The following is a 12,947-nucleotide window of genomic DNA, read 5'->3' as shown; positions in this document are numbered from 1 at the left end:
CGCCCCCCGCCACTTGCCATTCTCACCAGCATTTTGAATCAAGTATCGCTTCTCGGTGAGAAGCAAAGCAACCATACCAGAGCGTGGTCAAGTTTTAATTGGACATTTGAAGACGATGGCTTGTCATGTTGCAGGGGAGTTGGGCCATGCCCCAGCTTGGTCAGATTGGCTTCCAGGGTCTAATGCCCCACATAATGCATTAAGGCTCTCTCAGTGCGCATTACAAAAGCTCGAGGTCGTTACTGCCGAGGGAGGGACTCACAACTCAACCCGCTGTACAGATTGCATGAAACAATACCTCGATTGGTAGGTATTTATTTATTGATTTACTGCGTCCTGTAACTTCTCACTGATCAAATATCTATCAATGACTTAAGCGATGGCAATTATAACGCTCAGAATGTCAATGCGAGCGCTGTACACTCTTGTCATTGGCTTTGGGGTCTGGCAGGCTCTTTCCTGGTCACCCTTGCACCACTCACACCCAGACTCGGAGCCTGACGCGCTGCATTCACTGCACTTCGCAGGTTAGTGATGTCATTTTACTGCCCTTCCCAACAGCTCCGCCTCCGCCTCCGCCTCCGCCTCCACCTTCTCTTGTATTTCTATTTGTAATTTCGACCGTTTACCTCCCGAGATAACAACACGCATTCAAGTTTAACAATGGGTGCAGCCTCAAAATCTGATTGCCTCGGCGACATCATTCGCCGACATAAACCGGACTTGAAGCCTTTTGAACAGGCCTATCGACAGATACATGAGAACGCCGAGCTGTCGGAACAAGAAAACAGCACCGCCCAGCACGTAGCATCGGTTTTAGCTACCCTGAACTTTGAGGTCATTCGGGGCATTGGTGGCAAGGGAGTTGTTGGTATTCTGCGCAACGGAAAAGGACAGACGGTCCTTCTGAGAGCCGAACTCGATGGTCTTCCTATCCAAGAAGATACTGGGCTGCCCTATGCCAGCAAGAAACGAATGGCTGATAGCTGGGGCCGATATCAGCCCACTATGCACGCCTGCGGTCACGACATGCATATGGCGTGTCTCATGGCCGCAGCCAGTCTTCTCAACAACGCCAAGACCGAGTGGTCCGGAACCCTCATTGCCCTATTCCAGCCCAACGAAGAGCACACCGGCGGCGCCAAGGCTATGGTAGAGGGTGGCTTATACGACCGAGTTCCCGTCCCCGATATCATCCTTGGCCAACATAGTGGCCCGTTCCAGGCTGGGAACATCAACATTCGCGGAGGCCCTGTTCTCGTATCTGCCGACACCATGCATATCAAGATCTATTCGTCACTGGGCCATCCCGCTAATCCACAGATCAACATCGACCCCGTCAAGCTCGCCAGTAACATCATCGTTCAGCTGGACAGCCTGGTTGACGAAATTGCGGGGGATCAATATGCACATGCAGGTGTGGATGAAATTCACGCAGGCTATCCTGGACAGGATTGGCTGTCCCATGTCAACTTGACCTTGGACATCAAGGCTTACGACGATGCAATTCGTGTATCGCTACTTGATCGCATTGGTGACCTGATTAGGGAGCAGTCGCATAAGGCGGGGGTCAAACAGCTACCAGAAATCTCGGTCAGCGCCCGCGCACCCTTGACCAACAACAGCCAGCCACATGCAGCAGCCATCCGCCAATCATTTTCTCACTTTTTTGGCAACGAGAGGCTGGGAGACACGCTCCCCAAACATCCCTGCGAGGACTTTTCTCGTTTGGCCATGGCGCATAACCAACCCTACGTCTTCTGGTTTTTTGGTAGGGAAGATGGGGCTCGATTAGACGACGCTGTTCGCAACGACAAGTTCTTGGATCAAATCCCCATCAATCATTCCCCGCGCAACGCTCCTCTCCTGCACCCCACGCTTCAGACCGGAATGGAGGCCATGGCATTGGCAGCACTGACCTTCCTGGCGGCTGATGCTGACTTGGGCCAACCGAGGGCTGCAATGTAACTTGATGTTGGTCACCTGCGTTACGCCATAGTATGTCTCGGCGGCCTCAAACTGCATAGTTATGACTCAACCACTAGGATTTAATGTGATGACGTTGAGCTCTGCCCAAGTCGCAGTCGTAATGCTTTCATGCGTCCCCACCGCCTCTCGTGGTATCATTTCGTACCTCTGAAGTGAAGGAATATGAGATACAGTGTGATTTCTTCTACCCTTTCGTTTTTACGTATCATAGTGTACATTGATGAGTGAATATCGTGCCATGTATTGCCCCTTAACACTATTCCGTATTTTCCTCCATACTGTTACAGCTCCCCAATAGGCCGCTCCAAATTGAAACCATGGATGACGAGTTGAAGGCCATACTACCGGAACCGGTTTCCCCAACCATTGAGTTAGCTCCTCCAACGCCTTTCACCTCTTCTTAGACTTTCTTGAATACTGATCTCAAGTTTTAGTATTATAATTGTCGAAGATTATTATAAACAAGACCACTCTCGCTCTTTGCTGACCCGACTGAAAGGCGTCGGTAGTGCTAATCTGTGGACATTCTCGTGTACAAAGAAAGCAGCAGAGTCAGGGGATCCAACTGTGTGGACAGTCCTGAGTGACTCCGGATCAGATTTGGTTTGTTCGCTACACGAAAATACACGAAAAAAGGTTTGTGCTCCATAGAGATCGCTAATGTTGCCACGGCGCTAACTACCTCAGCTACTGTGTCAAAGCAGGCCTTTACTGACAATTGGCGTTGGTATCGGTGGTTTAGTTTTAAAACGGGCAAGCCAAACTCACTTGAGTGAGGATAAAATTTGGAGAGCAACAACTGACTGCTGGATAGGCTATTGCCCTACTCAAGCACGACAGCTTCCGGGGGCATCAGAATAACACAGAGGTCCTCAAATGCCTGCAGGGGATTGTACTTCTTGGTGTTCCTCATATCACAGATCAGCATTCAGACTTGTCTCAACGATTGACTTGGCTGTTGCGCTCGAACAAGTCCCTCGAAAAAAAGGCTCCCGCTGCTGAGAGGTATCTGGCGGTGGTAAGAAACATTTCAAGCAGGTTTGAAGAGACAAGATTGACTATTCCGGTCATATCCGCATGCGAGAATAACCAGACAAAGATTAAGAAGGGCCTTTTCAAATCTTCCGAGAGGATCCAGGTAAGCCGCCGCAAGGCGTCTGTCGCTCTACATTGTGTTCGTTCGCACGCTTACAATAATGAGATCCTGGGTGAGCCCCTGACAAAGACCTTCATGAAAGGAGAAGGGGAAGTGCTCGCATTGGATACCGACTACTTCGGAATTTTCAATATGGCTCCAGAGAGCAGGACCTGGAGGGGCATCAAGGAGCTCATCAACAAGTGTCGAGGTGCTGAGCTCAGTGATATATCTTCGTCTGCCTCGATTAAATCCGGTAAGCCAATTACGGCTCCTAATTCAATCAAACTAAAGAACTCATGTCGTTTCCATTGGTACAGCCAAGTCACACTCGTCCTGGTCAAGCGAAAATATTGTAATCGGGAGACAATCCGAAGAACAAGGCCAAAGTAGGTTAAACGTCAAGCCCAAAGCTATTTGGAGAACCCCACCTATTAACACACATAGAAATCCAGGCAGAAACTCAGAGCTTTTCTAGTTATGAAGATGTCTCCATTGCTAAAGAATTAGAGAGGAGTACACCTTGCCCCGAAATGCCCTGCCATTTGAGAAACCCTCATAGAATCAACCCCAACTTTATGGGGAGGGACGATGTTCTACACCGAGTTGACGAGGCTCTTTTGCCCTCTAAGAGCCGCCGTCGTCGTACCTTTTCTCTCTGTGGGTTTGGTGGCATTGGTAAGACTGAGATTGCAGTCCACTATGCCTTCACCAGGGAAAAGGCCTTTGATGCAATTTTTTGGGTAGAGGCAGATCAGGCCACAAAACTAGGACGGAGTTTTGACTATATCGCCAAGGGATTGGGTCTGATCAAGACCGCCTCTGGTGTTGGCCATAGTGAAAGTCGGCAGGCCGTTATCGAGTGGCTGGAGGATCCTCAAATGAAGGTCAAGTCCTCTGGCAATACCGACACTCCAGAAGAGGATAAAGAGCCATATCTTGCAAACTGGCTCTTGATATTCGACAACGCGGAATCTTCGACAGATCTAGAGGATTACTGGCCCAAAGGCCATTATGGGTCTATCTTGATAACCAGTCGTGATCCTGAGTTTATTTCAGTATCTGATCCTGCACGAAAAGATGGCTTAACTTTGATTTCCATGACAAACGACGACTGCGCCCTGCTACTGCTGAAACTGGCACAACAACCGGTGACCGAAGATAGTAAAGCTGACGCAAAATTATTGGCTGAAAAGATACACCGGGTACCCCTTGCCATCAGACAGCTAGCAGCGCTCATACGCAAAGAGAAAATCACAGTGGGCGAGTTTCTCCAGTACTATGGTGGAAGCTCCTTGCTGTCAAAGTTGGACCAGGTCCAAGGATACACGCTACAGGACCTGTACCGACTTACCATTTCAACTGTTTGGCGCCTGGAAACATTCAAGCCTGCGCAGACCAGCCTTCTTAACAAGATGGCCATGATGGACCCTAGTCAGATTGACGAAACCATTCTCCAACGAGACGTCACTTGCAGTAGTAGCACAGATGTGTTCCCACGAGGACTTGATTTTGTCAAAACGCGGACGGAATTACTTGCTACTTCTCTGATCGATCGTAACTCGGAGATCAAAGCTTTATCCACCCACCGCCTGGTGCAAGAGGTCACAATGGACAAGATGGATCATTCCTCTCTTGTGTACAACTATAGCTTTGTTGCTGAGTTGCTCAGGAGCTCTTGGCATTTCAAGCCGGAGAAATTTGACCGAGAAGGGCAACGCAATATGGATAACCTGACGCCACATATCATAAATCTTCATGGTCTCAAGGTAGACTTTCACAGAGACTTTCCTGGACTCGAGAACCAAAGGGCGTTAGCTGTATTATTCCAAGAATGTGCCTGGTAAGTAACTAATATCTATGCAAGTGTCCTTTGGCGTGCCTTGGTCATCTTGGATTCTTGATGGCAATGCAATCACTCCATTGCAAAGTGGGAAACACTAACCATGGCCGATTCTAGGTATTTGACTCAGCATGGTCATCATCCAGACGCAGGGCCACTATTCGACACAGCCCGAGACATTTGTGAGAAAAATCAGCCTGAGTTGGATGATGAGTTAGCTACAACTCTCTTTGCCATGGCTCGGTGGGGCGTAGAAACAGGCGCTGATGCCAACGAGGTGCTTTCGATCAGCAGGGAGCTCCTCAAAGTCCGAGAGCAAAAGCACGGCATAAACTGTAACTCTGACAATGAGGTCAACTTGGGTGTCCTTAAGGATCTCGCTACGGCACATACAGGTATGTCGCAAGCTCTTTTACTATTAGATAGATACCAGGAGGCATTTGATTCTGCACAACGATGCATTGACCTGGAGGCAGTGTTGCCTGAAATTGTCGAGGGCAAGGCCATCAATCAATTTGCCATGATATACCAGGCACTGGCTCTATTTGGTCTTGAGAGATATGACGAGGCAGCCAAGTTGATGGGTGAGATCATTGCTTTTCGGAAGAGACAATTCGGTTCCGAAGACAAGAATTCGATCAAGTAAGTGCCCACCACTTTTGTGACTCCAGGCTCTCTAAATAATGCAATCTAGGCCTGGCCTCGCTCTCCAAGTCCTCGGACAGATCTACTTCAGTCAAGGACGATACGAAGATAGCCGCATCGTTAACGTCAAGGCACTGGAGATTTACACAGCTGTAACGCACAACAAGTACTATTATAGGGCCGCCCAAGTATCTCTTAAACTTGCTGAGTGCCATGCGGCCCATGGTCAGCCGGAAGCCGCGAGGTATGTGCTTCCCACTGTGAAAAAGTAAAAGGCGAATCTTTTCAGTTGTTGACCGAGTGTATAATGTTGTAGTCAATACTTCGACCGTGCCATCTCCACATACCAACATCACTCACACCTAAAGTCAGACTTGGCACGAGCCTACTTCAAGAAGGCTATGTTTCAAGATAGGTTGAAGCATCGACTTGGTCTGGTTGTTGATGATGAAGAGGACGACCCAAGGAGATTGGCAATTGAGCTTTACAGTCAACTGACAGGTGAAACAGACCGGCAGAAATTACACGCGGTCGGGGAAAATGATTTCAATAAGCTTGTGCGAATATTCTCCAGGTAGTTGCTGGAGTGTATACGAATGGAAACAAACAATAACCACTATTATATTCCGCGCGAAGCAACCATCACTATAGACCTGATATCAACTAACATTAAAACAAAGATATATCAGCCATTGACATTGGAAGACAACAAACTAACCATTTTGACTTTTTCTTTCTTTTTCTTATACTTGGCTTCCAGCCAATAGCTCATAAGCCCGGAAACCAAGATCACAGCACCGATGGTTCCAAATCCAACAGCCCAGCTCCAGCTTTTCCCGGAGTCCATCTCTACAAAGTTCATACCAAATACAGAGGACACGAACGATGCTGGAATGAAGACCGTGGCAAGCAATGTCAACAGCTTGACTTGTTCAGACTGATTAATGGCCTGGCGTGACTCAAGCAATGCAGCTGCATTCATGATGGCTGCGGTACCCTCCAAGCATCGCTGCGAAAAGCGGTTCGCACGGCCTGTGAGAGATGCAATGTCTTGCAATATACTATATCTCGCCGTGAGTCTTGCTCCAGTGGCTGGTGTTTGATGCAGTTCAGTGCCAATTTCATCTTTGCTTAGTTCATGGTATGCCTTAGTAAAACATTCGAGTTCGCTCAAGTAGGCAATATGGTCATCTAGCAGAGCTTTGTTGTAACGCAGATTCTCCAGTGCGAATTCTGGGTCCTGTGAGGCACGGCGGAGACTTTCATCCACCTGTTGACCTAGGAAGTTGATGAACTGGCTTTCGCCCGAGAGACAGTACTTGTAAAGGTCATGCAAAAGTCCAAGGGGGTCCGTCTTGGGTGTCTCTGTCGTGGATGGGAGACCATATACATTTGGCAGGTGGGCAGAACGTGGATTGCTTTGGATGTTGGTCTGACCAGTGCCTTGTTGGTTGGCAGGGATATATCTGTCCTGGCTTGGATGTGGCCCTGGACGGTGTTGTCCATGCGCTGCTGATGCCGTTGGCGTGGTAGTCGCTGGTGGGGGCACAGAAGCGGTGTACTTTAGCGCTGACTTGTAAAAATGCTGGATGATGGGAAGTCTGGTGTGCGAGTCCACCCAAGGAGGCCCAGCAGTGCCTTTGGTTTCGTTGTCAACAGGTTCACGGCCCGAGTCCATCCAAACTAACGCTAAAGCCATAGGGGTAAGCTTTGTGACCTTGAATGTATTGGCATCGAGCTGAAAACAGACATGTCTGTCTATCGGTGCAAAGGTGCAAGGGGTGGAAATTTCACTTACTGAACCATGATCCCTGCGGCTTCTTGGCGATATAGCAAGAGATGTTGTGCTCTGTTGAGAAGGTTCGTTCATTATGTGGCGAGAACCTTCGTACTATCGAGTCACCCAAGTTTTGCAGGTTATTGTGACTGCTCCTGACATCGTCAGAAGATTGAGCTCGCGCTTGCTGGACCTTGTCTTGGGAGATGACATTCTCTCTGTGAAAAAGCTTCACCTCTCTGAGAGTCAAGATGTTCAGAAACCCAGATGGTAAGCAAGGCTGGTCGTTGTAGTCGGTCACCTGGCAGAAACTCATATGGCGTCGGAAGAATTCTGGATCCACGCGAAACTCTGCACCCAAGGCACAGATCCATTGCGGCGAAGGGTATCCACTCATGAAAAGAAGCGTAGCGGTATCCTGTTGCGCTGTATCGGGATGCTGCAGATGTAGCTTCTTTTGTTGCTCATCCAGATCATCATGTAGCCTCGCGGGATCAGTGTGCTCGAATGGCTGTCCAATTGTTACACCTTTCTTGTTATAGACAAGGCTTGTGATGAATGGATAGCCTGTAGCAGAGGTGGGTGGTTGCACGGAAGCATTTGATGCTATGGGGGTTGTGCTACGTGGTCCAGGGCTGAGGAACTCTGCAAAGTCTTTATAATGCAGACCGCAGTGGATACTTTCACTGGGCTTGCGGCGTGTATATGCAGAGATGCTGTCGTAGTAGGCCTCTGGGCTTTGCTTCCGGGTGCTGCTGCCAAGCAGGCTGTTCGATTCCTGTGTATAAACAGCCATCTTGGCTCATGTGTCTTGGGCTCTGTACGTTCTATGACCGTTAATTGACGACATGGCCTCATATAAATAGCCAGCCGTTTCGACGAGGCTGCGATATTTTGAGACATTGAGCCACCCATGCTGGTTTGCCTAAACGAGACCCACATATTCGAGTAAGCGCTGTGGCGTTGATGGAGGAGATAGGAAGTCAGTCTCGACTAAGAGATTCTTGGGTTCTGGGCGTCAGCCAAGAAGAAGAGGCTTGAAAATGTATCATCTGAGGGTTGTCAGCTTGCGACGCCGTTCGCTCACTACCCGCCCGTAGATAGGTACCCAACATTTATCCCAGGATGCAGCAAATGCGTGGCCCCCCGCCCCTTGCCATGCCGGGCGGTGGCGCCTGTGTCGCTGCCTGAGTCACACTAAATTTGGGGCTGAGACCTTGTACTCTGTACTGTAATTGTAGCGAACAGCAAGGATACCTGCTCGCTGCACCCAATAGGATTAGTCAACTGCGGGGAAGGGGTGACCATAACCGGGAATGCTCACAGCAGTGCAGTGCTGGGGCAGGCAGGACCAGGCATTTCGGCGAGAGGAAAGACTTGCTCAAATCATCCATAACTATAACCTTTGCCAGCACCCACTCACTCACTAATCCATCTGATCTCACCACCATCAAGTCGCAGCGACAGAACAATCATCACCTCAATTCTCAACTGCATCCTTCCTTCTCCTTCTCCTTCTGCATTTGTTCATCAGTTCCCAAAAATACCCTCAATTTCTAATTTTCGCACTCATCCAAAATGGCAGTCAATGCAGGCAACAGAGTTGTGATCGTTGGTACGTATCAACAGCATTCATTTGCTCCGAAGCTCCAGGCTATACTCGGTCGCTTCTGACACGTGAGTCATTTATCCGCGCAGGAGCAAACCGCGGCATCGGCCTCAACCTCGCGCGCTCGCTCGCGTCTCGCGGTTGGAATGTCACTGGGACGGTAAGGCCTCAGACATTGAGTGACCCATCAGTGAACGATGTAAGTAGTTATCTGGCAGCTTTAACAATTATTTGATGTCCCATACTGACTCAAGGCAGCTCAAACAGACTGGGGCACGAGTTTTGGCTCTTGATTTTCTCGATGAGGACTCGATCAAGTCTGCCGCGCAAGACTATGGGAGGGGCCCTCTTGATGTGCTTGTCAACTGTGCAGGTTTGCGACACTTCCAGTAAATTCACAAAGGGAGATCTAATAGCTCACTTTTTAGGAACCGGTCCCGAGCCAGATGATTGGCACCAACACACGGCAGCAATGCTGATGGAAAAGTTTCACACCAACACTATCGTATGTAGAATACTTGCGTCTGCAGAGAGACATGGCATGCATGAGTCTGACAGCAAGTCCAGGGCCCGTTTCTCACGACCAAGTACTTCTATCCCAACCTCAAGCTCGGAAGCGGACGTGTCTACAACCTCTCGTCCAGAGGAGCTAGTATCTCCAGTAGGCCATCTTCCAAGAACAACTGGTTATCTCAGGACTAACTCAGAAGTAGATAATATCCAGGGTCAGGATCTGGCTTACCGTCTGTCAAAGACTGCCCTGAACCAACTGACAGCGACCATGGCTGCTGAGTTCAAAAACAACGGGGATGGAATCGCTGTCATTGCTGTTTACCCTGGCTACGTGGCCACCCGGCTCTCAAGCTTCAGATCTCGTGACAACATGGAAGAGTGCATTGAAGGTGTTGTCCGTGTCATTGAGACTACCGGCATGAGCGAAACCGGATCCTTCGTCAACTGGAAGGGAGAAACGATGCCTTGGTAATGAGAGAATGTCTTAGTTCTTAATATCATGTGCTGTTCTCGTACTAATATATAATCTAGGCACAGGCTACCTAGATATAATATATAAATGTGATTAATAAAAGGTTTCAGTCAGTAGTGCTTCTTAAAGTAAATGGTTCAGTAAATAAGGGCAACTACAAGCATATGATCGCCTATCGCCCGTGCATCTCACAAGTCTTCAATCTCTAATGAATAAAGACTCTTGTGGATGGGGAATTATTCAGATTTGACAGTACCTCTTGTAAGTAAAAAGCACAAAACCTAGCCACGATCTCGGAATACAATCCGTGTTCCATCAGTAGCGCGTCATTCACAGGTTATAGGTTCCCATCTGTCGAGGGCTGACCTTACTTCTTGGCGGCTGATTAGGGTTGAAACACAATGGATGTCGTTGAGGCTGATGCTGACCACCCACTCGTCATTCGACACTGACTCAAGTGGCTGCCAGGCCTATGCAGTTGTTTGAAACGGTCAATAATGCCAGCATAATTCTTTCTTTAGGCCTAGCTGATTGATCACAGTCGCTGGTAGCCAGCTTTACGCGCGAATATGGTTATTATTAGCTATCTGCACAAGCGCCTGTCATCGCTTCACTATTTGACTGCAACATATTCCCTGGTCTATTCACACACCTTTACCGCATGATCTAATTACCCACCTTTGCCCATTGAACGTACTCTGTATTTCGTAGTTTCAGCTTTCTCAAGCTCATAAGCGCCCGCATCGTTTCCACAGGCATCAACACTGGGCCACTAGCCTAAGTGATTGTCAAGGAATGGCGTTATAGTATGGTTAAAAAAGAAATACAAGCAGATAGAATCAGGCTCTGCCACCACATCTATTTATTGTACCTAGGCCGCTGATTCAAGGCCAGAGATACGCAGAGAGTCTCACGGTGACGCATTCTCATTGCCCGCAGGACACAGCGGTAGCCCCTGAAGCCTCACGCCGAGTTCAGGTGCTACGTGCCGGTAAGGCATACTTGGAGCGACCTGAATCATTCAAGGCGGCTGTGTATTGCACTTTTTGCACAGCGCGTCAAATCACATATTCTTTATTTCCCTTGCAAGCGGTGATGCTAAACACTTGGCGGCTACAGAGCCTAAATATAGTGTTTACTGTGAAAATAAGACAACTCAAAATAGTTGCTCAGTCAGTTTACCAAAGTCTAGATATCGGAGTCGCCCATGTTAAGTTGCTTAACGCTTAGTCTGCTCGATTGGGAACTGACTATACTCGTGCTATTATCGACGCTCTTTATCTCTCGCGGTGTTTTATCCCGCCCCCCTTCAGTTAGCTGGTCCTTACTGCTACCGGAGTAAACTTGATCTTTCATTTCCTAGTTTGATTTTCTAATTGAAACGTGTGTCGCTCTTTCAACCTACACGATGCTACCTAGAGCAATATCTTCCCTCCTCACACTCTTATCTACGCTCAACTTACTACAATTGCTTCAACTTACAGTGATGAGGCATGCTGCATTAGAGCCCGCGAGGAGAATTCCTTTGTCTCCCCCAACAATGGCAGCACCGCTCCTTTGGATGACATCGTCTGCGGACAGGTCTACAACGAGTCTTCTCCGGCCGCCCCTGACGCCTACATCACTTACAACTTCTGCAAAAGCGAATGCAGTGGCTGGGGTGTCTCGAGCGTCGGCAACGCAGACCAGTGGGCGGGGCCAATCGTCCAGTTCATCCTTCCATCCGTCATCTTCAGCATGAACATCCCCAGGGGCTTCGAATTTGTTTCATCGCAGTGGCTCGATATTTTGGTCTTAGGGGATCGCCGTGGATGGCAAAGAGTCGTCTTGTCGCTGCTCATCACGTTTCCAGCACTGTTGTTTGTTGCTGCGGACACCATTATATGGGTTATGACCAGCATGTGCATGGCAGGCCCAATGATGGTTGTCGGGCTACATGAAGCACTACTCGACTTCAAGATATTAAGGGCGTTGAAGAGGAAGGCCTATATTCCGGAGAGAGTTTTTGATGGGCCAAGGGTGTCTGAGGAAATCCCTCTAGACCCTATGGGACATAACCCAGTTAGAGATAATGTGGAAGGGACAGGTGGCTTAAGAGATAAGGTCGAGCTGCTGGTGACCGTTCTTGCTGGAAATCTTCGGCTCAAGACGCACAAGGACTGGCCTGACAACTTGGTGTTGATTTCTAATGCACTGCTGGCTACAGGGAGACGTCGGTCCAACGCTATGGCATCGCTTCCCGCCCGAACACCCCAGGACCTACTCGTATCAGACAACGAGTACATGCTAGCAGAGGACGAGATAAACCAGCACTATCCCAGCTTATCCGAGCAGCTTAAGAGGCTCATGACAGCTCAGTCTGCTTTCGGTGCCATCGTCGGAGCAGCGGTGGTTTTCTACCTCGGCGCCTTTATCTACACTATCCTCGACCTACTAGGCGACAAGAGTAATCGGGGTGCCGCCATATCCCTAGCCTTTGGTGTCGAATGGATGATTATCGTGCATGTCGCAATCGTCAACGGGTTCCTTCTTGCCAGCAACAACCCTAGTCCAGCCACTATGCTCATCGGGCGGCGTCTTTCGACTCTTAAGCCACAAAAACGATTGTTATTCCCTCCCATTTACGACGGAATACTCCAGCCGGTGTTCATGTGGCGCCAGGGGGTTAATAAAATGCAGTGGCTTGAGACGTCGAGAGCGTGGCGGCGTGGAGACGAAGAGTTCATGAAGGATGTCCAAGTCAAGCTTTATATTTAAAACCTTTATAGCTTAATAAAGCTTTATTTAATAAAAACCTAGCCCTAAATATAACTAAATCTCTAATAAGCTTCTTTACCTAATATTACTAGCCAATTTAACTTTTCTCTTATAGTTATTACTTATTACTTAACTTATTATTAAAAATATATAAAGTTAACCCTTTTTTATAAGTTTATTATATTTATATACTTAAGCTATATTTTA

General features: G+C 48.5%; 3 protein-coding genes across 3 annotated transcripts; 2 read left to right on the top strand and 1 right to left on the bottom strand.

The window, feature by feature from the left end:
• Nucleotides 1-663: 663 nt before the first annotated feature.
• Nucleotides 664-6,190, top strand: FSUBG_13974 (Hippurate hydrolase; the record flags this gene model as incomplete). Its single annotated transcript, XM_036678921.1, has 7 exons — nucleotides 664-1,964; nucleotides 2,424-2,592; nucleotides 2,804-3,380; nucleotides 3,572-4,967; nucleotides 5,085-5,609; nucleotides 5,662-5,856; nucleotides 5,929-6,190. The coding sequence occupies 7 exons, from the start codon at nucleotides 664-666 to the stop codon at nucleotides 6,188-6,190; spliced, it is 4,425 nt and encodes a 1,474-aa protein (XP_036530565.1).
• Nucleotides 6,191-6,297: 107 nt separating this feature from the next.
• Nucleotides 6,298-8,185, bottom strand: FSUBG_13973 (uncharacterized protein; the record flags this gene model as incomplete). The annotated part of the gene is made up of 2 exons (XM_036678920.1): nucleotides 6,298-7,370; nucleotides 7,411-8,185. The coding sequence occupies 2 exons, from the start codon at nucleotides 8,183-8,185 to the stop codon at nucleotides 6,298-6,300; spliced, it is 1,848 nt and encodes a 615-aa protein (XP_036530564.1).
• A 782-nt stretch (nucleotides 8,186-8,967) lies between these two features.
• FSUBG_13972 (short chain dehydrogenase) lies at nucleotides 8,968-12,740 on the top strand (the record flags this gene model as incomplete). Its single annotated transcript, XM_036678919.1, has 7 exons — nucleotides 8,968-9,004; nucleotides 9,043-9,197; nucleotides 9,257-9,371; nucleotides 9,427-9,503; nucleotides 9,557-9,659; nucleotides 9,712-9,979; nucleotides 11,468-12,740. 7 exons carry the CDS (start codon nucleotides 8,968-8,970, stop codon nucleotides 12,738-12,740), a joined length of 2,028 nt encoding a protein of 675 aa, XP_036530563.1.
• Between the last annotated feature and the right edge of the window lie 207 nt (nucleotides 12,741-12,947).

Source organism: Fusarium subglutinans, assembly GCF_013396075.1.
Source record: "Fusarium subglutinans strain NRRL 66333 chromosome Unknown NRRL66333_c0000449, whole genome shotgun sequence".
NCBI lineage: Eukaryota > Fungi > Ascomycota > Sordariomycetes > Hypocreales > Nectriaceae > Fusarium > Fusarium subglutinans.
The sequence above is the reverse complement of the archived record's forward strand: the minus strand, read 5'-3'. Positions and strand labels throughout refer to the sequence as shown.